The sequence below is a fragment of the Oryx dammah genome, unplaced genomic scaffold, assembly GCF_014754425.2.
Source record: "Oryx dammah isolate SB20612 unplaced genomic scaffold, SCBI_Odam_1.1 HiC_scaffold_26, whole genome shotgun sequence".
NCBI classification, from domain to species: domain Eukaryota; kingdom Metazoa; phylum Chordata; class Mammalia; order Artiodactyla; family Bovidae; genus Oryx; species Oryx dammah.
Genome location: NW_024070210.1, coordinates 65633973 through 65661502, shown reverse-complemented (window position 1 = coordinate 65661502; position 27530 = coordinate 65633973). Strand labels below are relative to the sequence as shown.

General features: G+C 41.3%; 1 protein-coding gene across 2 annotated transcripts; it reads right to left on the bottom strand.

Annotated features, from left to right (window-relative positions):
• Positions 1 to 222: 222 nt before the first annotated feature.
• NDUFAF1 (NADH:ubiquinone oxidoreductase complex assembly factor 1) lies at positions 223 to 20097 on the bottom strand. Of its 2 annotated transcripts, none has more exons than XM_040226887.1 (5): positions 19982 to 20097; positions 14795 to 15446; positions 11350 to 11535; positions 4888 to 4962; positions 223 to 2033 (listed from the first exon to the last, which is right to left on the bottom strand). In XM_040226887.1, exons 2-5 carry the CDS (start codon positions 15368 to 15370, stop codon positions 1884 to 1886), a joined length of 987 nt encoding a protein of 328 aa, XP_040082821.1. In that variant the 5' UTR covers positions 15371 to 15446; positions 19982 to 20097; the 3' UTR covers positions 223 to 1883. The 2 variants fall into 2 exon arrangements, with proteins under 2 accessions (XP_040082821.1, XP_040082820.1); XM_040226886.1 differs by having other exon boundaries at positions 19975 to 20079.
• Positions 20098 to 27530: the final 7433 nt, after the last annotated feature.

The following is a 27530-nucleotide window of genomic DNA, read 5'->3' as shown; positions in this document are numbered from 1 at the left end:
TGGCATACTCCTGGGTGCTCAATAAACTCAGATTTTGCTATCAAGAGGCAGAGACCAGATCAATCAAGAAATGTCTGTCAACTACCCTGCTACCGTGAAGGGAAAATGATAACAACTATTTTGGAAAACAGCTTTGTAGTTTCTTTAAAAATTTAAATATACATCTATCAGATGACCCAGAAATTCTCCTAAGAAATGAAAACATATGTCAACACCAAAACGTGCAAATATTTATAGCACTTTTATTCACAGTAGCCAAAAAGTAGAGAGAAATCCAACTGTCTTATCAATGGATGGATTAAAGCACTAAAAAATGAAATAATGCAACGTGGATGAACATCAAAGACATTATGCGAAGTGAAGCCAGACACAAACACACAGAAAGTAGATCAGTGATTATGGGGCTGAGATGGGAATGAAGAGTTTAGGTGTTTTAGTCACTAAGTCGTGTCTGACTCTTGAGACCCCATGGAGTATAGCCTGCCATGCTCTTCTGTCCATGGGATTTCCCAGGCAGATACTGGAGCGGGTTGCCATTTCCATCTCCAAGGGATCTTCCTGACCCAGGGATCGAACCCACGTCTCCTATGTTGCAGGCAGATTCTTTACCATCTGAGCCACCAGGGAAGCCGACAGAAATTTCCTAAAATTAGCTGCATAAAGACTGCACAATCCTGGAGGTCCAATGGTGAAGACATCGTGCTTTCACTGCTGTGGCCCCAGCTTCAACCCCTGATTGGGGAACTATGATCCTGCAAGCTGCATAGTATGCCCCCCCCAAAAAATCATTGAATTTATACACTTAAAACAGATGAACTTTGTTATGTAAATTATACCTCAATAAAGCTGATAAAGACAAATAATCACATGAAAATATTTTAGGCCAACATGATGGAAAAGCTGTCAGCCTTGTGTATTCTTATCTTAAACTTGGCTCTCGTAGGATACTCTGGCTATATCATATAGTTTCCCATCTCCTCTAACAGGACAAGAATTGATCAGTTTAAACTTAATCAGGGTCTTGTTTCTGGCACATGCAATCTCTAATACTTACAATGACTGGGGAAGCAGCCAAGGATCATGCATTTTTGGAGCACGAGCAATGCAGATGTTAGGGACTGCATGTTTGTGGCCACCACTCCCTCCCAATTCATATGTCGAAAATTCTAATCCCCAGTGTGACTTGGTACTTGGAGGTGCACTTGGAGGCCTTTGGGAGGTAATCAGGTCATATGGGTGGAGCCGTCATGATAGGATTAATGCTATTATATGAACCTGTTCTCTCCATGTAGGGATACAGTAAGAAGGCAGCTGTCTACAGCCAGGAAGCACTCACCAGACACCAGGCAGGCAGGCACCTTGATACTGGACTTCCCCGCCTCCAGAACTGGGAGAAATACACATGTGTTTTGTTTAAACCACTTAGTCTATGATGATTTGTTACAGAAGCCCAGGCAAAATAAAACGTATTTTTTTCCCAGTGACTTCTATAGCATCTTTATCTTAATGTTTTCTACAGCAGTCTCCTCTCCTGATAGCTAGGTGAGAAAACAGAAGAAACGTATAGGGAACAGAATGGTAGAAGGCCGTTAACAGTCATTTCAGAGCCTCCCTGTTTTGGGAACCACCTATTAGTATAGGAACTATTCCTAACAGGAATCACTCTAACCCAAAACAGTTGTTTACATAGTAACTCGCATCATTACTTGCATTCTTTAAGTTAAGGTATCGCTTAACTGGTTGGTTCCTCTCAACAGCAGCATTTACCTATGTCTTAGTGAAGACATACAAGCCACTGTTCGGACACCATTTTAAAAAATACTTTATTTTTCTGTCACTGTGGATTCTACTACCCTCAGCAATACAGAAATACCACATGATCACTATTTAAAAAGTCTTGGATTAAGCTCTGGAGAATTTTCATAGGCAAATTCTTCTGTGTGGGCCGGATCTGTAAATACTCCAATAAAATCTATTTCCAAGAAAAATGGACCATCCACTTTATCAGCCAGGGTGAATCCAATAGATGAGATCTAAATTTAAAACAGAGAAATTGATCATAATCTTGTATGCTGATGTTTTCCCTGGAGTTTTAAACTTCTATAATTACTATAGCTTCATGGACATACTATCAGCCCTTAACATGTATACCATAGTACTCAAGTGCTGTAGCAAATTATAAGAAGTACATGACTCCTTTTCTTTCCACATTCTACTTCTCTCTAAAACAGTGCCACTTAAGACTAATAAGTAAAAGTGGATGTCTAATGGACATTCCTTGAAGCTCCCCTGAACTCTATTTTAAAGCTAAAGTAAAATGTAGGCATGACCACAGTGAAATTCCTCCAAGCAAGGGGTATGGTTCACAGGACAGTTCTGAGTCAGCATCTGTCTAGGTATAACAGGAGTATACTTAAGTAGGAATTTTCATCTTTCATTTCAGTTCAGTCACTCAGTCGTGTCCAGCTCTTTGTGACCCCACGAATCGCAGCACACCAGGCCTCCCTGTCCATCACCAACTCCTGGAGTTCACTCAGACTCACGTCCACCGAGTCAGTGATGCCATCCAGCCATCTCATCCTCTGTCGTCCCCTTCTCCTCCTGCCCCCAATCCCTCCCAGCATCAGAGTCTTTTCCAATGAGTCAACTCTTCCCATGAGCTGGCCAAAGTACTGGAGTTTCAGCTTTAGCATCATTCCTTCCAAAGAAATCCCAGGGCTGATCTCCTTCAGAATGGACTGGTTGGATCTCCTTGCAGTCCAAGAGACTCTCAAGAGTCTTCTCCAACACCACAGTTGAAAAGCATCAATTCTTCGGCACTCAGCCTTCTTCACAGTCCAACTCTCACATCCATACATGACCACTGGAAAAACCATAGCCTTGACTAGACGGACCTTAGTCGGCAAAGTAATGTCTCTGCTTTTGAATATGCTATCTAGGTTGGTCATAACTTTTCTTCCAAGGAGTAAGCGTCTTTTAATTTCATGGCTGCAATCACCATCTGCAGTGATTTTGGAGCCCAAAAAAATAAAGTCTGACACTGTTTCCACTGTTTTCCCCTCTATTTCCCATGAAGTGATGGGACCAGATGCCAAGATCTTTGTTTTCTGAATGTTGATCTTTAAGCCAACTTTTTCACTCTCCTCTTTCACTTTCATCAAGAGGCTTTTTAGTTCCTCTTTGCTGCTGCTAAGTCGCTTCAGTCGTGTCCGACTCTGTGCGACCCCATAGACGGCAGCCCACCAGGCTCCCCCGTCCCTGGGGTTCTCCAAGCAAGAACACTGGAGTGGGTTGCCATTTCCTTCTCCAATGCATTAAAGTGAAAAGTGAAAGTAAAGTCGCTCAGTCCTGCCCGACTCTTAGTGACCGCATGGACTGCAGCCTTTCTGCCATAAGGGTGGTGTCATCTGCATATCTGAGGTTACCAGCTTGTGCTTCTTCCAGCCCAGCATTTCTCATGATGTACCCTGCATAGAAGTTAAATAAGCAGGGTGACAATATACAGCCTTGATGTACTCCTTTTCCTATTTGGAACTAGTCTGTTGTTCCATGTCCAGTTCTAACTGTTGCTTCCTGACCTGCACACAGGTTTCTCAAGAGGCAGGTCAGGCGGTCTGGTATTCCCATCTCTTTAAGAATTTTCCACAGTTGATTGTGATCCACACAGTCAAAGGCTTTGGCATAGTCAATAAAGCAGAAATAGATGTTTTGCTGGAACTCTCTTGCTTTTTCCATGATCCAGCAGATGTTGGCAATTTGATCTGCCTTTTCTAAAACCAGCTTGAACATCTGGAAGTTCACGGTTCACGTATTGCTGGCTTGGAGAATTTTGAGCATTACTTTACTAGTGTGTGAGATTAGTGCAATTGTGCAGTAGTTTGAGCATTCTTTGGCATTGCCTTTCTTTGGAATTAGAATGAAAACTGACCTTTTCCAGTCCTGTAGCCACTGCTGAGTCTTCCAAATTTGCTGGCATATTGAGTGCAGCACTTTCACAGCATCATCTTTCAGGATTTGAAATAGCTCAACTGGAATTCCATCACCTCCACTAGCTTTGTTCCTAGTGATGTTTTCTAAGGCCCACTCGACTTCACATTCCAAGATGTCTGGCTCTAGGTGAGTGATCACACCATTGTGATTATCTTGGTCATGAAGCTCTTTTTTGTACAGTTCTTCTGTGTATTCTTGCCATCTCTTCTTAATATCTTCTGCTTCTGTTAGGTCCATACCATTTCTGTCCTTTATCGAGCCCATCTTTGCATGAAATGTTCCCTTGGGATCTCTAATTTTCTTGAAGAGATCTCTAGTCTTTCCCATTCTATTGTTTTCCTCTATTTCTTTGCATTGATCGCTGAGGAAGGCTTTCTTATCTCATCTTTCGTTTGCCAGGCTTCAGAAATGAACTGAAATAATCCTCACAGTTCTATTTCACTAAAGGTAATAAAACGGTCTTTCCCTGATGCTGAGAAAGATTTTTCTGAGGAGAAGGGGACGACAGAGGATGAGATGGTTGGATGGCATCACCGACTCAATGGACATGAGTTCGAGCAAGCTCCAGGAATTGGTGATGGACAGGAAAGCCTGGAGTGCTGCAGTTCATGGGGTCGCAAAGAGTCAGACACGATTGAGCGACTGAGCTGAACTGAATATATATGGTCTTCCCAGGTGGCGCTAGTGGTAAGGAATTCACCTGCCAATGTAGGCGACACAAGAGACTCAGGTGTCAACCCTGCGTTGGGAAGACCCCTTGGAGAAGGTAATGGCAACTCTCTCCAGCATTCTTGCCTGGGAAATTCCATGGACAGAGGAGACTGGTAGGCTACAGACCACGGGATCTCAACGCACACATGCAATACAGTTCTGAGTGAAAATACAGGAAAATGTTACCTTGTCGAGCAGAAGCTGGTACTGGGCATCCCGGATTCGTCCTTGATTAGAGAAGAAAAATTTGGAGAAAGGAATCTGAAAGAAAAAACCATTGACTTCAAAGCTGAAATGTAGGACGCACGCAGGATTCTAAGATGACCCCCAAGATTTCCAGCTTTCAGTGCACACACACCTTCTGCCAGGTATTGAGACACCAATCTCAGTGCTGCTGTGAAGGGACTCCACAGAAGTTGGGTCCCAAATCAGCTGACCTTAACATGGGGAAGCTGAGCCTCTGTAGGTGTGCAATCACTCGAGCTCATAAAAATGCCTGGTGAAGGAGGTTAGAAGCGTCAGAGGGATTCCAAGGGGGAGGTGAGGGAGATTCTCAACTGCTGGCTTTGAAGACGGAAGAGCTCAATGGCAAGGAGTGTGGGCTTACAGGACCTGAGAGTGGCTTCCAGCTGACAACAAGTAAAGAAACAGGGGTATCATTACAACCACAGGAACTCAATTAGGCCAATAATCAGAAAGAGCTTGGAAGTGGATTCTTCCCCAGAGCCTCCAAGAAGAATACAGCTCAGCTGACACCTTATGATATCAGCCTTAGAAGGCCCTGAACACTGAACCTGGCCATAGGCTGTCTAATCTGTGGCTTACAGAATGTGAGCTAACAAATTTGTCTGAAGCTGCAGTCTGTGGTATTTTTAATACAGCAATAGGAAACTAACAGCAATACCTAAGAAAATTTGAAAAGCTATAATCTGACCTGCCAATTTCAATTTTAGAAATTTATATTACAGATAAACTCCGACAAACACATAAAGATGCAGCTTTTCCTAATAACAATGACAAAAAAAAAGGAAAAACAGAGGAATAGTTGGGTAAATTATGGTGCAATCATATAACTAAACACTATACGCTAATTTCAAAAATGCATTATTAACAGATCTATACCTGATGCTGTAGGAAGACGTCCACAATATATTATTAGTAAAAAGGAAGATATAGACAAAATCTAAAGGGTAAACGTCATTTGTGTTGTAAAAAACAAAATTTTTTTGCCCATGCCATGCAGCTTGTGGGATCTTAGCTCTCTGACCAGGGGCTGAACCTGAGCCCTGGTAGTGAAAGCCAAGTCCTAGCCACTGCACTGCCAGAGAGTTTCCCTAAAAAGAAATTTTTGAAATGCCTCCAAAAAAACTAATAAATTTACTGTAGCAACTGGGAACAACCCAAGTGTCTGTCAATAAAGGACTACTTCAATCAACTATTGGATACCCACATACAGAAAATACCAAACAAAATAACAAAAAACAAAGAATAATTACATGTAGTGTTATGGAATCTTTCCAGGATCTAAATTGTAAAAATATAAACCTGTACAGAAGGTGCATAAAGCATACTACTATTTTTAGTAAAAAAAAAAAAATGAAGTACATGTGCATATATGTTTGCTTATTAAAAAAAACTGCAAACCTATGCAAGAAACTAATAAACATAGTTAGCTATAGAGGATGGGGGGGAGGGTAGAAGGGAACTGAATGGGAGTGAGAATTATTTTTACATATATATATATATATAATTTTGATTTTTTAAACCAAAAAAATGAATTAAAAAACAAAATGTCAGATTATTTATTACCCAAAACACTTGTTGACATAAAGTGAAAGTGAAGGTCGCTTAGTCGTGTCCAACTTTTTGTGACCCCCTGGACTATACAGTCCATGGAATTCTCCAGGCCAGAATGCTGCAATGGATAGTTTTTCCCTTCTCCAGGGGATCTTCCCAACCCAGGGATTGAACCCAGGTCTCCCACCTTGCAGGTGGTTACTTGACCAGCTGAGCCATAAGGTAAGCCCAAGAATACTGGAGTGGGTAGTCTATACCTTCTCCAGCAGATCTTCCTGACCCAGGAATCAAACCAGGGTCTGCTGCTTTGCAGGCAGATTCTTTACCAACTGAGCTATGAGGGAAGCAGACAAACTCAATTCAAAGTTCATTTAATAAACCACCATTGCATAAGATCATGTTATTCAGAAAGCAAATTCAAGTGCAGTCACATCCTCATTTCACCTGCTCCCTTCATTTCTGTTAAGCAAACCTGGAAGGGACACCCCAGTTTCTCATTTTGCATCCTGGTTTGGCACTTCACCTGCCTCATTATTCCAAATGTATTCAAGGAGCATGTGTCACCCACCCCCCCAGCCTTTTGTCTTTTTGTCACATAATTTGATAAGATCAGTGTCCACACTAAGGGAATATTTTAGCCTGGAAAAAATGAAGAAGGAGCATTAAATCTGTACGATTTGCTTAAAAAAAAAAAGGATAAACAATTGTTTTCTCTCTACAAATGACACTAGCATGCATAATTATTCCATCACTTTGCTGTTTTCTTTCTATAATCAGTGTAAATACTTGCACATCTCACTTCTATTTACTAAGGGAGAATTATTTATGAAGAAGTAAACAGCAATTAATAACATTTAATTTTTAAAAATCTCTTCCCCAATACTTCCCTTAATAATTTAAAGAAAGGTGTTGCAAACAACTATTATTTCCAGCCAAAGATCAGAACATGTAACTTCAGGAAAGAAAGTAATAAGTAATTGCTAATGATTAAATGGTAATGATACTAGAGAATAATTTGGCGATGTGCATCAAAGCTCTTAAAAATGTATATATCATTTTTTTCTAGGTATTTTATTTCCAGGAAAACATCAAAGAAAATAACTCAGGATGTTACCTCAGAGTTTGATGTAACAGTGAAAAACTCTGAACACAATCTAAATGTACAACAACAGAGGATGGATTAAATAGTGTCTATTTATATTTGTGCAGATACTAAAACTAGAAATATATTTCAACAGAAAATTGTTCATAAAATTCAGTTCAGTGAAAAATATATGTTATAGAATAGCACTGGCACAATATTATTTTTGTAAAAAAAGTGTAAATAGAAAAGTCTGAAGGTACATACTAAAATAAAAATAGTATTTTATTTCTGGGTAATGGGAACACAAAATTATTTTCCTTTTCTGCATTTTCTAGAATTTCTATAATGAAATACTTGTTTTATTGAATAATTTGTTATATGCATTACTTACATACAAGTGTTACATATGTAGTAATTTTTGGTTGTATGTCTATATTAGTGTATAGATACCTATCTGTGTGTGTGCGTATTCAGTTGCTCAGTCAGCCTCTGACTCTTTGTGATCCTATGGACTGTAGCCCACCAGGCTCCTCTGTCCATGGGTTTTCCCAGGCAGGAATACTGGAGTGGATTGCCATTTCCTCCTCGAGGGGATCCTTGCAACCCAAGGATCAAACCCGTCACCTGTGTCTCCTTCATTGGCAGGTGGATTCTTTACCACTGAGCCACGTGGGAAGCTCAGATATGTATGTAATGCCTATTATATGCTAGGCACTGCACCGCTCTAGGTACAAGGGAAACAGCTATGAACAATACAAAGTCTCTGCTCTCAAAATGTACAGAATTTATGTTCCAGAGGAGCAGAGTAGACAGTGACAATAAACAGACAACTGAAGGAACAAGTAACTGTACTTAATGGTCAGCTCTAAGAAAAAAAAACAGGGTACTATTATTGTGTGAAAGGATGCAACTCTAGCTAGAGAGATCAGGAAAGGCCTCTCTGAGGTGACTTTTGAGCTGAGAAGTGAATGATAAGAAAGAGAAAGCCCATAGGATATAGCATGAAACACAAAGGCTCTGACAGAAGTAAATTTGAGTTTGACACACACAAAAGGCGCCGTATGGCAGAGGGCAGAAGGAGGAGGAGAGACTAAAGATGAAGACCGGGTCTGCTACTACAGGCCCCAGGGTCATGGCGAAGAGTCTGGACTGTATTCTAATAAGGAGAGATCGCTGGAGGGTTTTAAGCATGTGAGTGATGTAATCTGAACTATGCTTTAGAAAGCTCACTCTGGCTGTCGTGTGCACAGTGGACTTTAGGAGCAAAGAGGACAAAAGCAGCTCTTGCAGTAATCCCAAGGCCTGAACTAGGGTGAGAGTGGAAGAGATAGCTAGAAATAGACATGTATTTTGGAAGGAGACACGAAAGAAGTTGTTAACAGACTGGATGTGGGTTGGGGTGAAAGGAATCCAGGATGATTCTTAGGTTTAAGTATGAGCAAAATGGAGACTTTCTTTTGAATTTATAGATTAAAAACCTTCAATAGACAGAAGAAAGGAATGCACACTTGGTTTTGCCCTCATTCCCTGAATCTCCATTTATTTTCCTTCGGGTTAACATTTTTTTACCTTCTAAAAGTTTCTTCTCCCTACAAAATATGACTGCCTTATAGTACCAAGAAATAAATAGAATAAAAATGTTGATAACATAAAGTATGAAGTATTTATTCCTCTTAAGGGAGCCTTTCTACTCAACTAGGGACACTAGCTAGGTACAGTTGCCTGGAAGAGATATGCAGGAACTTAAAAAGAATCACCTACAGTACTTGTGCACAGAGCAGAGATATGCTTATGACTGCATGGACCTGGCCATACCCTTATCAAAAGTATTTACTGGAGGACTTCCCTGGTGGCATGGTGCATAGGAATCATCTACCAATGCAGGAGACACGGGTTTGATCCCTGGTCTGGGAAGATCCCACATGCTGTGGAACAACTAAGCCCATGCGTTGCAACTACTAAGCCCGAGAGCTACAAGCACTGAACCCGCACATTCTAAGGCATATGTTCCACAACAAGAGAAGCCACTGCAGTGAGAAGCCCACACACTACAATGAAAAGCAGTCCTTGCTCATTGCAGCTAGGGAAAGCCCACACAGCAACGAAGACTCAGCGCAACCAAAAATAAATAATATATTTTTTAAAGTATTTACTGATTAGTAAGCTGTTTCAAATCCTGAAAGATGATGCTGTGAAAGTGCTGCACTCAATATGCCAGCTAATTTGGAAAACTCAGCAGTGGCTACAGGACTGGAAAAGGTCAGTTTTCATTCCAATCCCAAAGAAAGGCAATGCCAAAGAATGCTCAAACTACTGCACAATTGCACTCATCTCATAAGCTAGTAAAGTAATGCTCAAAATTCTCCCAGCCAGACTTCAGCAATACATGAACCGCGAACTTCCTGATGTTCAAGCTGGTTTTAGAAAAGGCAGAGGAACCAGAGATCAAATTGCCAACCTCCGCTGGATCATCAAAAAAGCAAGGGAGTTCCAGAAAAACATCTATTTCTGCTTTATTGACTATGCCAAAGCCTTTGACTGTGTGGATCACAATCAACTGTGGAAAATTCTGAAAGAGATGGGAATACCAGACCACCTGACCTGCCTCTTGAGAAATCTGTATGCAGGTCAGGAAGCAACAGTTAAAACTGGATATGGAACAACAGACTAGTTCCAAATAGGAAAAGGAGTACATCAAGGCTGTATATTGTCACCCTGCTTATTTAACTTCTATGCAGAGTACATCATGAGAAACGCTGGGCTGGAAGAAACACAAGCTTGAATCAAGATTGCCGGGAGAAATATCAATAACCTCAGATATGCAGATGACACCACTCTTATGGCAGAAAGTAAAGAGGAACTAAAAAGCCTCTTGATGAAAGTGAAAGAGAGTGAAAAAGTTGGCTTAAAGATCAACATTCAGAAAATGGAGATCATGGCATCTGGTCCCATCACTTCATGGGAAATAGAGGGGGAAACAGTGGAAACAGTGTCAGACTTTATTTTGGGGGGCTCCAAAGTCACTCCAGATGGTGACTGCAGCCATGAAATTAAAAGACACTTACTCCTTGGAAGAAAAGTTATGACCAACCTAGATAGCATATTCAAAAGCAGAGACATTACTTTGCCGACTAAAGTCCGTCTAGTCAAGGCTATGGTTTTTCCAGTAGTCATGTATGGATGTGAGAGTTGGACTGTGAAGAAGGCTGAGTGCCGAAGAATTGATGCTTTTCAACTGTGGTGTTGGAGAAGACTCTTGAGAGTCTCTTGGACTGCAAGGAGATCCAACCAGTCCATTCTGAAGGAGATCAGCCCTGGGATTTCTTTGGAAGGAATGATGCTAAAGCTGAAACTCCAGTACTTTGGCCAGCTCATGGGAAGAGTTGACTCATTGGAAAAGACTCTGATGCTGGGAGGGATAGGGGGCAGGAGGAGAAGGGGACGACAGAGGATGAGATGGCTGGATGGCATCACTGACTTGATGGACGTGAGTCTGAGTAAACTCTGGGAGTTGGTGATGGACAGGGAGGCCTGGCGTGCTGCGATTCATGGGGTCACAAAGAGTTGGACACGACTGAGCGACTGAACTGAACTGAAGAGAACATTTATATTAATGAAAGAAAAAAATCAATTATGTAAATCTTGCCTTTAGGTCCTCTTCCTTCTTTCCCTTCCCATAGTCCAAGAGGAATTAATAAGAAAACTACAATGTAACCATGACCAAAAGACCTCTTTTTCATACAAGAAAAGACTTGTGCTGTTGTTACCTTGACCTCCTGCCAGTAGGGTCCCCCACGGGTGAACATGAAGTAACTGTACATCTGATCCTTCCTCTGGATTATATCTGTGTCCTCCCTGATATTCACCATCCAAGGTCGACCATCTCCACGGACACGGAGATACAGAGTGTTGAACTGGGACCAATCATAAGATCTCTTCATTTCAAAAGGGCCCTAAGGTACAGAAAAGAATGTTAATTTCACCTCATTTTCCACTATTAGCAAAATGTGAGTCACCATCACCTTTTACAGCATCAAAAGGATCAACAAGCCATTTTCCTGCCTTTTTCTGCTTTCTACCACTTTATGAAGGCAGATAAATCTGATGACTCTTATTTTAGCACAAAATACTGACCTAGTTAAATGTTTCTAAGTTAATGTTCAAGGCATGATTTGCACAGGACAATGTTTACATGGGATAGACACGTGTCACTGAACAGAAATGAATTACTGCATGTATTTTCTTTCCCTGGGTCTAGAGAGCAATGGCTTCTGAGTGGGCCATTTCACTGAAACTGCCTTCCCTTAAATCAGAAAACTATGAAACACCTCAGGTTGTGTTTTTGTTGTTGGCCACACAGCATGAGGGGCCTTAGTTCACTGACTAGGGATCAGAACGTGTGCCCCTGCAGTAGAAGCACAGAGTCCTAATCACTGGACTGTCAGCGAATTCTAGGCCTCAATTTTTAAAACCAATATTATTTTAACAGCTACCATCCATTGAAAATATACATTAACCACTTGGCATGCATAATTTAATCTTCACAATAGCCCTATGAAATAGGAGCTATCATTGTTTTCCATTTTATAGATGAATCAACTGAGCACTCAACTCGTAACTGGTAGGTCCAGTGCTGTTTAACTCCAAAATCTATGTTCTTAAAAACTACCAAAATGGTCTCTCTTTGAAAGCAGAATGTAGTATTAGTTTCCAGAGGTATTTGTTACTTCAGAGCTCATCTGATTTCAATAATACCAATGCTCAGATATGAACTCTTACTTACTAGCCAAACAATTTCGGACAAACTACAGAATCTCCCCAAGCCTGTTTCCTCACCTGTAAAAGTGAGATGGTTATACCTTACAAGATTGATATTGGGAATAAAAGGGATAATGTATATAATTAGCACAAGAATTGGCAGGGTACACTTATCAATGTTATCAACTATTTTCATTATTCCACAGGTTATCACAGAATTATTTTCTACTGTGGACTGACCAAATCCATTCTGTGGATTTTCAAGGCCTGAAATAAAATCTTCTATGCAACTTTGTTACTGCTGAAAGAACACTTTCCTTTCTTTTTCATGATTATCTTGAGAGAGGGTCTAATACTATTCCCACCATTTGCTTTTCTCCTTAAAGCACCATAACCAAGCAAACAACCAATGGTTGTGGCCACTACCAGGCATGGGAGCCTGTCCAGAGCAGCCCTGAAACAACAGCTGATCAGCAAATTTGCAAAAAGCGACAGGCTGGTGGCGAGACAAAGGAGCTGACCTAAGCAGCTTTGGAAAATGGTGTTCTGACTGGAAACCAGAAGGCTAAAGACAAAGAATACTATACATAAGCATTGTATGCTAGTTGGTAAAGATGATTCTCACAGGGTTATGGGTTATAAATTTTGAAATGGCTTTCCATGTAGGGTTGAATTAATAAGTAAATGTATGGTAAATGGTGGGAGACAGGTTTCACACCATTACAGACAGAAGGTATCAACACACAAGAGGGAGGAGGCTAGAGTAAACCATGTGGTACTGGGTTAGGGTCAAAACATCAGTATGAACTCATACTCAGCTTAGTATATATAAATAGTTACAGATGTGTTTCCACAAGCTGGTATGCAAATATATATTTCCCAGCTGTGTCCACTGAGAAGTCCTAAATATAGTGTCAAAACAGATCTTGGTTTCTAATACCATTTAAAAAAAAAATGAGGGCTTCTTTGAGAAATGGCTAATTCTAGGGTTGGAACTTTCACTTTCACTTTCAAGCACTGGAGAAGGAAATGGCAGCCCACTCCAGTGTTCTTGCCTGGAGAATCCCAGGGATGGCAGAGCCTGGTGGGCTGCCGTCTATGGGGTCACACAGAGTCGGACAGACTGAAGTGACTTAGCAGTAGCAGCAGGGTTGGAACAGAGAAAAATACAAAATGAGCTATGGCATCTTATAGTGCCAAAAAGTGCTCAAAAAAACAAAAGGATGGTGGCAAGTCAAAGGGACAGGTATGATCTGAAAGAGCTCCCAGTGGTCAAAGCTGGAACAATTTGAATAACAAAATAAATAACATGGTACTGGATCATAACCCAAAGTGTAAGTCCATTCTAAATGACTGAATAAATAAATAAATGTGGGAGAAGGAAAAAAAACCTTCCTTTGTGAAGAATTGAAATCTCAAATAATTTATGAAAATACTACCCCTTCCAGGATATAGAACTTAATCCCATACCCTACCCCACGCCTTGAATGTAGGGTACACTTAGTGACTTGTTTCCAAAGAACAGAATATGAAAAGAGGTAGGGGGTGGGGTAAGTACTTAACAATGGAGTAACCTGGGGGTGGGTAAGTACTTAACAATGGAGTAACCTAGCAAACACTACCCTGACCAGGTGACCAACATTAACACATCAGTGATGAGTCAGGTTGCTAGGATATACCCCTGATATGATGGGAAGTGTACTTCAACTCTATGCTCTCAGCTTCCCTGATGGCTCAGAGGTTAGCCTCTTCCTTCAATGCGGGAGACCTGGGTTCAATCCCTGGGTCAGGAAGATCCCCTGGAGAAGGAAATGGTAACCCACTCCAGTATTCCTGCCTGGAGAATTCCATGGACGAAGAAGCCTGGTAGGCTACAGTCCATGGGGTCGCAAAGAGTCGGACACGACTGAGCAACTTATTTTTCCTAAAACCTAGAACCTCAGTCTAACCAGGGGGTAAAAAATCAGAAAATCCCAAATTGAGGATCATTCTACAAAATAGCTGACCAGTATTTCTCAAATCCTCAAGAAAAATAAGGAAAGACTAAGTAACTGTCACAGAAATAGCTTACTTGAAAAAAAATCCACAGGCTGGTCCTACTTCCCACTCTAAGGAACACCAAGCCATCAGAGGGTCTGTGGGCTATGTCAGAGGAGAGGCAAACCTCCCTAGATTATTGTTTGAATGTCTACCCTCCTCAGAGCTCCTCAAACATAAGTAGGCCTCATCCTGGCCGATAATGATGTCCAGAAACATGTAGCCTCTCTTCAGGAACCACTTTCTCCTCGTGCTTATGAAACTTTACACTTGTGCCCAGTGGTTATTTAACCCCATACACAAGATGAGACGCCAGGTGTTATCATTTACAGAAATAAAAGCTGTCTGCTACAGCTCGTGCTACAAGGAAGTCCACCTCAGTTCACCAGAAAGCTGCAGCTCCTGAATTTCACGTACCCTTGGAATCTTGGATGCCATAGCACAGTACCCACTTCGGCCACTTTCCCCATCCTGGGGTGCCTCAGAGCTCAGAGTTCCATACAGCAGTGCACTTTGGTTATTCTTGCCCATTTTCAGGAACACTTCACTTCTGCCACCAATCACTTTATCAGAAGTTACTGTCCACTTATCCAAATCTTCTTTGCTACGGAATTGCCAGACAACCTTGGCTTGTTCCATCAAGACCTCATGCAGAGGGCGGCCTTCAGGCCCTATCCAATATTTCACAATATCATCCTTCAAACGCCTAAAATGCTCCTTCATTTCTTCTTTAATTGCTTTATCAAAACTAATTTCAGGCTTGTCCTCAGGAGAAGTTATTTCCAAAGCAACTTCTCTCTGGTGATGTTCTTCCAAATTCCCTTTAGTCTTCCTCTGAGAAGAGGCTTTGCCAGGAGCAGCCACTGGTTTCTGAAAACTACTGGAACAGTAGTCTGCAAAGCGAGTCCCCCCAAATGGACAAGAGGCAACTCTTGGCTTTGGGCATTTTCTGAGAATATAAGTGCCATTCAACAATTTATGAACCAAAGCCATGATAAAAAAAAATAAAAATGTAAATTTTTCCCAGGGCTACCAGGGAAAGAAGCTTCAGCAAATAGCCCAATTCCACCTATAATAAAAGAGACAGTGAAGAGTTACTAGTGTGCCAATGAATACATCACAATTTCATATTCAACACAGATCATGTACTGTAAAATTCATTAAGTTATTTTCTAATTCTATAAATATTTACTATGAGCAGAAAAAGGTTTACACTGTATATAATGTATCCCACTGCTTTGTGAAAACAGGCCAAGATGAACAGAAACACAACCTCCTTCATGGAGTTAATTATCAGCCCCCAAATAATTCAAAGAGTGTGCCTCAAAAGGTAGTGTCAACTTTAAAGAAAATTTTTATGCTACATTTTAAAAGAAATAATTGGTTCCTAAAATAAAATATTCAACTAATTCACTCCAATATTGAGGCTAACTGACATTTTAGCGCTAAGATTACAGTCTGCATGTGGAGTCAGAAGACTGCACAGCTAGAACTGTTTACCCTCAAAGCAAAAACTCTCAAAGAAGTTGATCTTCTTTTCCTTGAAGTTGGCCTTCATTTCCTTGGGGGAAAGGCTGTGATAACACCTCCCCTACCTACCTTAAGGGATTCTTCTGTTGATCAGATGGATTGATGGCTATAATAGGGTTCTCTGATCCAGTTAAGTCTGACAAGATTCCCAAGATTCTTCACGTCTAATAAGCTACTAGTCCAAGGCCCATATTTTGAGTAACAAGGTTTTGACTATCAGTCACTACTTGAGGTCCTCAAAGATAGGACCTAAACCATAGTAGCAATAATACCATTACATTTAAATGCCATTCTTAATATTTTCAAACCACCCTGACAAATATTATCTCATTTAATCCACATAAGCCTCCTATAAGACAGTCAGGTAGATATTTCCTTTCAGAAGGAAACAGACACCAACAGGTGAAGTAACCTGCCCAAGATTACAACGCTAATCAGTATGGAAGCAAGCACTAGAACCCTGGCCTTAAATGTTACCATTTGACACTGCTGGCTCTCTATATGTAAAACATTAGTAATATAACTTCTATGTCTATACTGAAGCAACAACTTTGCTCTTGGAAAAACATTTAATGATTGCTGGCAGGCAGTGCTCCAAGAACCAGGAAGGCTAAATAGGAAGGCTACCAATCCCCTCTCCTACTTATTCCAGCTACCCTGAAAATGAAATAAAATATGCAATGCTAATTTCATCATCTTTCTCTCACCAGAGAGGAGAGAGAAGAAACAAAAACAAAAAATCACCCACTAGTAAGAATACAGTACTGAGAAATAAGATGGAATGCTGAGAACTTTAAAAGCTTCAAAAATGCCCCAAATCCAACAACTCAGCTCACCTGCCTCAGTTGCTTAAGAGTCTACATCAAAATGGCACCCAGACCCCTCTATCTACAACACAGGACTGGTCACCTTTCTAGACTGCCCCTCCTCCCTCACTCCCTACATCAGGTGGCTCATGACCTCATCTCTCCTAAGTCACTGCATTCCAGACGTGCACCCCTACCTCCAATCTACCCCACTACTCTCAGCATCTACAGAGGGCCTAAAACACAAAATTGATTCTTTATCTTCTCGGACTAAAATTCTTCAGAGGCTCTCATGGTCTTCAGAATAAGACTCAACTTTCTCCACAGGGTCTGTGAGACTCCTCCAGATCTAGCCTCTGCTCATCTTTCCGATATTCCCTCTAATCACACCCTACTCTGCTCTAATCACAGAGAACACCTGTGTTCCAGAAACTGCCACCCAGCACTCCCTGTCTAGGCACCATGTCTTAGCAGATTGCTGCTCCTAGACCAGAAATGTCCTCTACTGATTTCTGCTGGCTAATTTATCCTTTGAGACTCAGCTCAGACATCCGTTACCTCCTCAAAGAACCCTTAATTACTCAACTCCACCAAGACCTTTTGATGTGGTCTCACTGCATACTAGGCTTAAGCTTTCTCCCGCTACCATTTATTGCCAGTTCCCTTGTCAGTCTCCCTGCCAGACTGAAAGTGTCTTAAAGGGGGAGACCATCTTCACCACGGTACTTTCAACTCCCAGGATGGTGGCAGACATGAGGCAGGCCTATAATATTTGTCAAATAGATAATATCTCCACATTTATCCACCAACACTGCCACTAGTGTCTTGGTTCAGGGTTTTAGTGATTCTTCCCAGAACTATTGAAATTCCCCTAACAAAGGGCTTCTTGGGCTTCCCTGGTGTTCCAGTGGTTAAGAACTCACCTTGCAATGCAAAGCATACCAGTTTGATTCCTGGTCCGGGAAGATCCCACATGCAGCAAGGCAGCTAAGCCCCTTCGCCACAACTACTGAAGCCCTCTTGCCTAGAGCTCATACTCTGCAACAAGAGAAGCCACCACATGAGAAGCCCACACACCACAACAAAGAGTAGCCCTGGCTCGCCACAACTAGAGAAAGCCCACACATGGCAATGAAGACCCACCACAGCCAAAAAATAGATTTAAAAAATTTTTTTTAAAAAGGGGGCAGAGGCTTCTCAAACTTTAAAGTGCCTTGAATTTTATGGGAATTTTGTTAAAGTGCAGATCCTGATTTAGTGGGCACAGGATAGGGCCTGATATTCTGTATTTCTAACAAGTCCCCAGGTGATTGCTGGTGCAGAGAACACCTTTTAGGATTTAGTAAAGTCGTAACTCATCTCTCTGACTCTGACCTCCTCCTTCTCTGCCAATCCAACCTTTGACTAGCAACAAAGGGGATTTTTCTAAATATGATGGCCCTCCCCTTATTCAGCAATTCTGTCCAGAAATTAAAACTCCAAAATGGTACACAAGACCCTTCAAAATGCACCCAATTCCTTGGTCTCACTTCTCACTTTCATGGGCGATACCCTCAGCTCTTAACTACAATCATGTCTGATACACAAAAAACACATCACTCAAAAATGACAAAAGTGAACCAAACATTCTACTATCCTGGCTAATACAAGTGACTGCCATACCTGACCAGTCATAGCATTAGCCTCATTCTAGATACATAAGCTTCTTTCCTAATCATAGAATTACTTCCATCTCTCGACTACTTTCCCCCAAATCATATAACAGAAACCTAAGTCCAACAATAAGTCCCTTCTAACACCCTTTAAATGAGATGCCCCATGGCTTTATGTATTCTCTTCCACTACAGTAAGCCCAACTTGTTCAGCTATAAAGATGTTCCTGGTGCTTCTGAATGGAGGGCACTGACATTGCTCTCCCTCCGTATTCTCATGAGAACCTGTGCATACATCTCACAGCCCTTAAATACTATTAGAATCTTGCTTTTATCTGTCTACTTCAGTGAAAGTCAAAGTGAAGTCACTCAGTCGTGTCCGACTCTTTGTGACCCCATGGACTGTAGCCTACCAAGCTCCTCTGCCCACGGGATTCTCCAGGCAAGAATACTGGAGTGGGTTGCCATTTCCTTCTCCAGGGGATCTTCCCAACTCAGGGATGGAACGCAGGTTTCCTGCTTTGGAGGCAAGACTCTTTAACCTCTGAGCCACCAGGGAAGCCCTATAGTAATGCTTATTAAAGTTAAAAACAAAAATTAAAAAGCGAATTCTCAATGATTTCAACCTTTTAAAAATACATTATAGTATCTGAATATTCTTCCCACCCTTGTTGGCCTTCTTTGGTCCTCTTAAAAAGTGGTGCCTCAAACAGGATATACTAGTACAGATTTTGACAAGGCAGCCCAGTAGCCTCAGTAGCCTGGCTTTAATCTTGGACTATGGCTTGAACATAACTGATGCTCAAATGTCTGATAAAATAAATGAATATCTTGTAAACGGTACGTTTTCACATGGACAAAAAGTAGAAGGGAACCAGGAGAAATAACCACAGTTGATCTCATGTACTGGAATCACAGGTAATATCTAAATTTCTCTGATTTCTTTAAATGATTTTTAACCTCTACATATACAGAAATTTGGGAAATAAATGATAAGCCTTTAAAATGGAATCTGTACAATCATAAACACGAATTCTCATGAATACCATGCTTAGGTTACACTAGTGAGTGGCAAATGAGGAGTATATACAAAAAATGCATATACACTAACATTACAAGTATAAAAATGTATGGACAAAAAAGATTTGGGGGCAAAAAAGAAGAAAAAGAATAGTGTGTAGGACAATGGGACTATAAGTAATATTATTCACTATTTTTCAACCTATCAATAGTGTTACTACTTCTCTAATAATATAACTTTAATTGAAGTGTTTTGTTTCATTCTATTACCGATAAACATAAAGTCAAAATCAACTGGATGATCTCCAGATGAAGTTGCTGAGTTTTCCTGACAGCGGCTAAAAGAGAGCAGTATTAGCGAAGTTTGTGTACCCAAAGCTTACGATATGCCAGAAACGGTTCTGAGTGCATTGATATTTTCACAACAACGATGAGAAAGGTACTATAATTACTCCAAATGCAGACACAAACAAATGGAGGTTCCAAAATTAAATCACCCGAGGTCATACAACTAGTAAGTGGCCAAACTAACCCCAGAGTCCCAGTGTTTAGTCGGGGAGCGATCGTGACCGTGCCACAGCCCCCTTACCCTTCACCTGCTAGGGCCGTGTCACTCTCACAAGCTCCCGACACGCCAACTCCAAGCAGGCGCTCACTTGCCTCCCCTGTCGGCGCCTCAGAGTGACTTCCGCTCGACTGCCCGCTTTTCCAGCCCGGGTACTCCACTTTTCCTGTGCGGGGCCATCTGTTTTTCCAGTCCGGAGTAAAACCAGGCCTGATGAGTCTAGAGTTCCGGTTGGGTGCAGGTGGGGAGAAAGAGTAATAATCTCAGAGCTCTATGAACTGAGGGGTTTTTTTGGTCGGCTAGATTCCCAAAGGCTTCCCCACCCCGATTGCCAACCGCCAGATTTTTTCTGCCCTGTGTGAGAAAGTGGGGAGAATTTAGAGAAGCTTTCGCCTCTCCTTCCGGCATCCCACCTTCAGGCTGCAAACTCCATCCCGTGTCTTTCAAATAGGACCCAGATATTGCCAACATCCTTCGCACCTAAGGATCCAGGGTTAACTCGCGCTCCATCCCCACAGCCGCCCAAGAGAGGTCCACGGCCTCAGAAGATTGGTTCTGTGAATTGCCCCCGCGGAATTTTTGGAGACCCACCGCAAACTTGGACAGCAAACCATCCTACCCGCTCTTCCCCAATCTGGCCCCGTGGGGTCGCCCACTCTGCAGAGTTTCGATTGTATCCTGTGCCCTTTCAACACCGAATCTTGATTATAATTATTCATTCACTTCTCACTTCCTCTGCCACGCTGTGAGCTCTCGGGTCCAGAAGATGTTCTTCCTGTTCTCAGCACCTAGCATAACGCTAGCAGGAATTAAGCACTCAGCCTACCTGACTTTGAATGAAAAGTAGGGCACTTAAACACGTACTCCAGGGTCCAAGACCTCGCCAAGTACAACTGCCTTTTCAAAGTTTCCTCCATCTCTCTTTTTTCACACCATCACCTCTTCCTTCTTTAAATTCTGCTTTGACTTCTCTAGCCTCTACACTTACCTGATTCTGGTTCTCCTACCTTCTTGAACCTTTTCTAGCTTCCTACTTTACTGACTCTTCTTTCTCCTCCCACAACCTTAAATGCAGGTTGTCTCCAAAACCTAGCCTTCGGCCTTCCTCTTTTCTTCTTCTTTTTTTTCCCCCTCTCCTTCCTCTTTTCTAGCTTATATATGAGTTATCTACAGACAATCGGATAATTTCTTCCCCTGAACGCCAACATATATTTCCAATTTCTTGACAACAGTTTCAGCTGCAGGATATACCACTAGCATCTCAAATGTGATTTGTTTAAAACAGAAAATATCACACTTACCCATTTGAACTCTTCTCATCCTTTCTGTTTCTGTAAATGCCCACATCCTTCTAAGCTGAAAATTCTTGGCTATCCTTGGCTTCTCTTCTTGAAACCTCTCACTGACCCTAAATCCTCTTTGTTTTGTTGCTCTCTTTTGATCTTTCACTCTTGTTTTCCAAATCCAGTGAAACCCCAGTAGTTGCCCTATGAAATTTACATTCAGTCTGCTGATTGCCTTACTCTGAACACAATGGTTTGTCTAATTTCATTTAAAAATCACCTAGAGATAAACACAAAATTCCTTTGGCCTCCAAACATACCACTCATTAATTCTAAACTCTCCATAATCTCCTACTCCACCTATACTACTCATACTTATCCTCAATTTCTTATCTGTATGGTCAGGACATTCAAGGTGGCTGTTTTGCTTTCTGTACAGCCCCATGGACCACAAGTCCTTGATTCACTGACTTGACTATCCAGTCTCTTAAGTATAGGATTAATTAGTCCCTCAGAACTGAGGAGACCACCTAACACCAACTCCCCCTTTTATAAATGGTAGTCTTTTTCTCCCCGCCACCAAGTATGGAAGATAGCTATGTTCTGTCTGCAGCCCTCAGTAGGGTGTTGTTCCAGGACCTTTTGCTTCAGATCGCCTATCTAATAAATCCTTGATGTTTCTGTACCTGTTTCCAGGTTCTTTCATGCATTTGGAGGTTGGGCCTATGGGATGCGGCCCAACACCACCCCAGGTGGTATCTACCTAAACCACACTCATTTCTCCTCATAAGAGAGTTCATACTTTCTCAGCTTGATGTTCCTCTCTTCCGCATCCCATTCATTTGATCACAAGTATTTATACAACTTCCCCATTCCCACCTTCCCCCAACCCCCCAACTTCAGCTGACTGATCTAGTGGTAGAAAGCTGGCCAGTACTGGGTCAATCAGTTAGTCCTAGGGACTTTCTGAACTAATGTTGGAAAAGAGACATTCTGACCCCAGGTGATGCTGGCGCAGGAGCTCCTGAGTGACCTTCTAGTACTGTGAAGAAAACTGGTTTATGGAAACAGAAAATAATATCAAGATGCTAAGAGGGACAGAAATGGAAGGATAAAACATGATCCAGTCAGCATTTATATTGATAGTTCTAGTTGCTGAGGCTGGGCTGCATGGCTTTTCCTTGACTTCCAAGTATAAACTCTTTTACCTAAATTTATCTGGGTTGGGTTTCTTACAACCAATAGGTCTTAACTGATACAAAGAATCTACCTACTAAGAACACACCTTAAAAAAAAAAGAACACACCTTAAATTCCATTTTTTCCTTAAAAATTTGCCCTAATGCCTCCATCTCATAATGACTATTTTCCTTCTGACACCCTATAATATTTATTCTTTTTTCTGTAACACTGGCACTTACTTGTGTTCAAGTGAAAACTAGATTACAAACATGACTAAACTGCTTTTTCATTGTTTTATATATACAAGACTTTTCAACAGAGGATAAAACCCTGGAAGGTAATGACTTTTGTCATATACTTTAAAATATATATATTCTACAGTAACCTGCACAAATTTAGATTAAGTTGGCACTAACTCAAGAGACCAAAAGACAAATTTCATGAAAACCTTTAAGAAGGGCTATATGACACAGGCAGAAGGATATTGTAATAAAGCAAATGGCAAATATGATTCAGCAATTTCACTTCTTGATTGAGTCCCTTCAGAGTTTAAGGAGGATCCAGGACATAATGATTTCAGAAAAGATTATCTTGTGGGAGTTTGAGGTCATGGTGTTGCTACAGATCCAGGGTTCATTCTTGGCTTTCCTAATTCAGGAACTTGAGTTTATCTGTTTCATGACAAGGAACTTCATGGAAGGAGAAATGACAAACCAAACTGTCCATCTGTTAATTGACAACAGAAAATGGGCATGGTTTGAAACCCAAGATCACCTAGCCAGGACATTCCCTTCTAGTGGGAAAGCCCACTTTCAGGCCATGAGGAGAGTCACATAATTAGAAAGAACAGGCAGTGCCCAAGCAGATTGTTCAATAAACATGTATTGTCTAGTCTTCTTTTGGAGATATTTATATCTGCTGTGCTAAGACCAGATATTTTTATGATGCCACTTCAATAAATATATGAACAGAAACATGTTCGTTTTCAGTAGCTCTTATCTTTTTAAAATTTTTTAATTTTTGTTTTTGGCTATGCTGGGTCTTCACTGCAACCCACAGGCTTTCTCTAGTTGTGGCACTTGAGCTTCTCTTGTGGTGGAGCACAGGTTCTCTAGTTGCAGCATCCAGGCTTAGTTGCCCCATGGTAAGTGGGATCTTAGTTCCCCAACTGGGGATAGAACCCTTGTCCCCTATGTTGAAAGGGAAATTCTTAATGTGTCTCTTGTCTTAGTTGACTCCAGGTAGGTAAACCCCAATCCACCCTCCATCAATATATAAGCAGCAACAATATCTTCAGACTGAGGTGATTTTATGCTCCTTTACAATTGTAATCACAATTCAAGTGGCTCTGTCACAGTCCCTCCCTGATTTGGATTTGAGAAATACCTGCTCTTTCAGGCCACAATATTATATATCTTCTCAACCTGAGGAGAAAAGAAATTTTTTTCACTTGCCAGGGTGCAAGACTTGGACAGATTTAATAGCTTTTGTTTCCGACTGGCATTTCTTAACTGGTCCTCTTTTCTGGTGCTGAGCCCTAAGGGGGAAACTATTCATTGTTTCCTGGTATTTGTTCTTCCTCTATTTCATTAAAGTTTATATTTCCCAGTCTCCTCTGCAGCTACCAGTGGAAATAAAAATGTTGTCATAGCAGCTGAGAGCTTTCCTTTAAAAACAGTTGACTGGTGAGACAGGTGTCTTTTCCCTCCTTCCTCTTTGCTTTCATATTACTGCTTAGAACCTGTCATGACAGGACCCCACCCTGGACCATGAGGGTGAGGGCCACCTCTCATAGAAGTCAGAAGTAGTCTGGGACCTCGAGGACTTTGTGAATCACAGTAGCCAAAACAGCCCCAGACTGCCTATACTTGAACTCTAACATGAAAAATAAGCTTCCCCTACCCCACCTATTTAACCCTGCTATTTAGGGTTTATCACCCAAGGTGACTCTAATCCTAAATAATATATCCCATTTTTTACCACTATCTGTAAGGGTATAGCTTGACCAGCTTTGGGTCACACTTCCTTCTTAGTAAAAATAACACATCCAGATAACTAATAAGGACCTACTGTATAGCATGGGGAAGGCAATGGCACCCCACTCCAGTACTCTTGCCTGGAAAATCCCATGCACGGAGGAGCCTGGTAGGCTGCAGTCCATGGGGTCGCTAAGAGTCGGACACAACTGAGCAGCTTCACTTTCACTTTTCACTTTCACGCATTGGAGAAGGAAATGGCAACCCACTCCAGTGTTCTTGCTTGGAGAATCCCAAGGACGGTGGAGCCTGATGGGCTGCCGTCTATGGGGTCGCACAGAGTCGGACACGACTGAAGCAACTTAGCAGAAGCAGTATAGCATGGGGAACTCTACTCAATACTCTCTGTATAACAGATTCACTTTGCTGTACACCTGAAACTAATGAAAAATGTAAATCAATTAAACCCCAATAAAATTCTTTTTAAACACACACACATCCAGGTATACCCAACAGGAAAAACAGACAAACAGGCAGAGATTTCCTAAACTCACTGAACTTTCTGCAATGTTGGAAATGTCCTCTATCAGCGCTCTCCAATATGGTAGTGCCTAACCAGATGTGGCTGTTAAATACTTGAAATGAGGGATTGAATTTTTTATTTTATTTCTTTGAATTAAGTTTAAATAGTCGCACGTGGCTAGTGGCTACCACAGTGGCCAGTGTAGTCCTAGATAATGGTGTAAGAACTCTGAATTACTCCTGAATCTGTCAGCATGTGAAAGCCAGAGGTTAACAAACATGAAATGGAAAATAACTGAAGTATAAATTTTGGCACAGATTAACATCATCAGGAGAGTTGGGTAATACTGACTCAGATGGTTTTAACCAGTAGAGCATTATTCTGCATTTCTTCTCCCTCATCCCCTGAATGTGGGCTTCCTTAAGGTTTAGAGTTTAAAGCTTTTATCCCTGGAGAAGGAAATGGCAACCCACTCCAGTACTCTTGCCAGGAGAATTCCATGGACAGAGGAGCCGGGCAGGCTACAGTCCATGGGATCACAAAGAGTCAGACACGACTATGTAACTTTCAAGTAGATAACCTCTCTGTTAGGCAGATAGTTGGCAAGTCTCATTTGTTTTTTCCTCATATGTGTTTGGTATTGATTTTTTGGCTCCATAGACTCCAGGAGACACAGTCTGGGCTCTGTTAAGTTTAAACTGAAGGGGGAAGGAAACCTCTTCATCTCCCTGTGGCAGAATAAGGTAGATATAACACTTTATCAACTCTCCAAAGGAATCTCCTTTGAACACAACCCTTTTATAACATTAAAGTACAAAACCAATTTTGCAAATCCTTGCATGGAAAAAACTAACTGAATCACACATTATCACTATCACATCCTTAAAGAGAGTCACAACATTATGTGTATATAATGTTTGTTGGAGAGAAAGAGTAAGAGATTAAAATTTCATGTGAAATCTTAAATTCTGACTTTGAAGGGATATGATGTTGCAGATCTGTCAGAATGGAACTTGACATAAACTAATGAATTCTGATGTGAACTCCTGCTGTTATAATGGGAAAAAACACTGGTGAAAAAACACCAGTGGTCTGATAGTTGTTACAAATTTCAAAGTGTATGTAAAAACTCTGTGAGGATTAAAATACATCTTTGCACACCTGAAAAAAAAAAAAAAATAAATAAAGCTTTTATCCCCCTTGAGGTTTCATCCACTTCTACTACTTCACTGTAACCTCATTAAACAATCTGCTGTATATTCCCACATAGGAATACTTCTTTCATTTTCAAATAAAGCCACCTCTTTTAGCGTCACCTGCCTCCTAACGACTTGAGAGGTGACTTTCTGGGTGTACATGCCTGTGTAAGAGTACCTGGAGGGAAGTGCTTCCAAGCAGCACAAGTACGCTGAGGATCACCTGATATGATAAGGGTCACCCTATGTGCAGGACTTGAAATCAGAATAGCAAGTTTCCCTCATCAGAACTCAGGTACCTACTGGAACATGAGAATGTATTCCATCCAAGGAGCAGAACCCTGAGTCTTGAAAAGGCTGAGTGGGGAGGGCTTTGGGGGTAGAACACCAGTTCCCAGGGCAAGAAGAAAAAATTCTAAAGGTCTGTAAAAAAACGCTCTGACCTGAGCAAGGCCTCCATGGGAGTCTATGCATGCATACATGCATGCTAAGTTGCTTCGGTTATGTCATGAGAGTGTATACCCTGCTGCATTCTTTTTAAATATCCCCTCATGCAACTAATGAATGAAAAAGAAAAGTGTAGTCAGTACAAGTTAAAATACAATAATGTCCAAAGATCATAATATTAAAAAGGCTAGGGACTTCCCTGGTAGTACAGTGGCTGGGACTCCGTGTTCACAGTACAGGGAATCCAGGTTCAATCCCTGGTCAGGAATCTAGCTCCCATAGGCCACAGCGAAAGATCCCATATGCTGCAACTAAGACCAAGCACAGCCAAACAAATAAACATAAAATAAATCTTTAAAAAAAAAAAAAAGGTTAAATGTGGCCATACATTGATGTTGGTCATAGTCTCTATGAGACCAATATTAGCAGCTTGCACAGAATCATTTTTTTTTAATTTATATTATAGTTGATTTGCAAAGTTGTACTAGTTTCTCATGTACAGCAAAGTGATTCATTTATACATATACATTGATCCATTCTTTTTCAGATTCTTTTCCCTAATGGGTTATTACAGAATATTGAGTAGAGTTACCCTCCGCCCTACAGTAGGTCTTGCTGATAATCTATTTAAAATATTTATTTATTTATTTATTGGCTTCCCTGGGTCTTTGTTGCTGCACTCAGGCTTTCTCTAGTTGCACCAAACAGGGGTTCCTCTCTAGATGGGGTGGGCAGGCTTTTCATTGCAGTAGCTTCTCTTCTTATGGAGCATAGGCTCTAGGGAGCAGCAGCTTCAGTAGTTGCTACATGAGCTCAGTACTTGTGGCACACAGGCTTAGTTGCCACAGACATGTGGGATCTTCCCGGACCAAGGATAGAACAGTGTCCCCTGCATTGAAAAGCAGATTCTTCACTACTGAACCACCAGAAAAGCCCTATCTATTGTATTCAGGGTAAGAATGTTGATTTTAGAG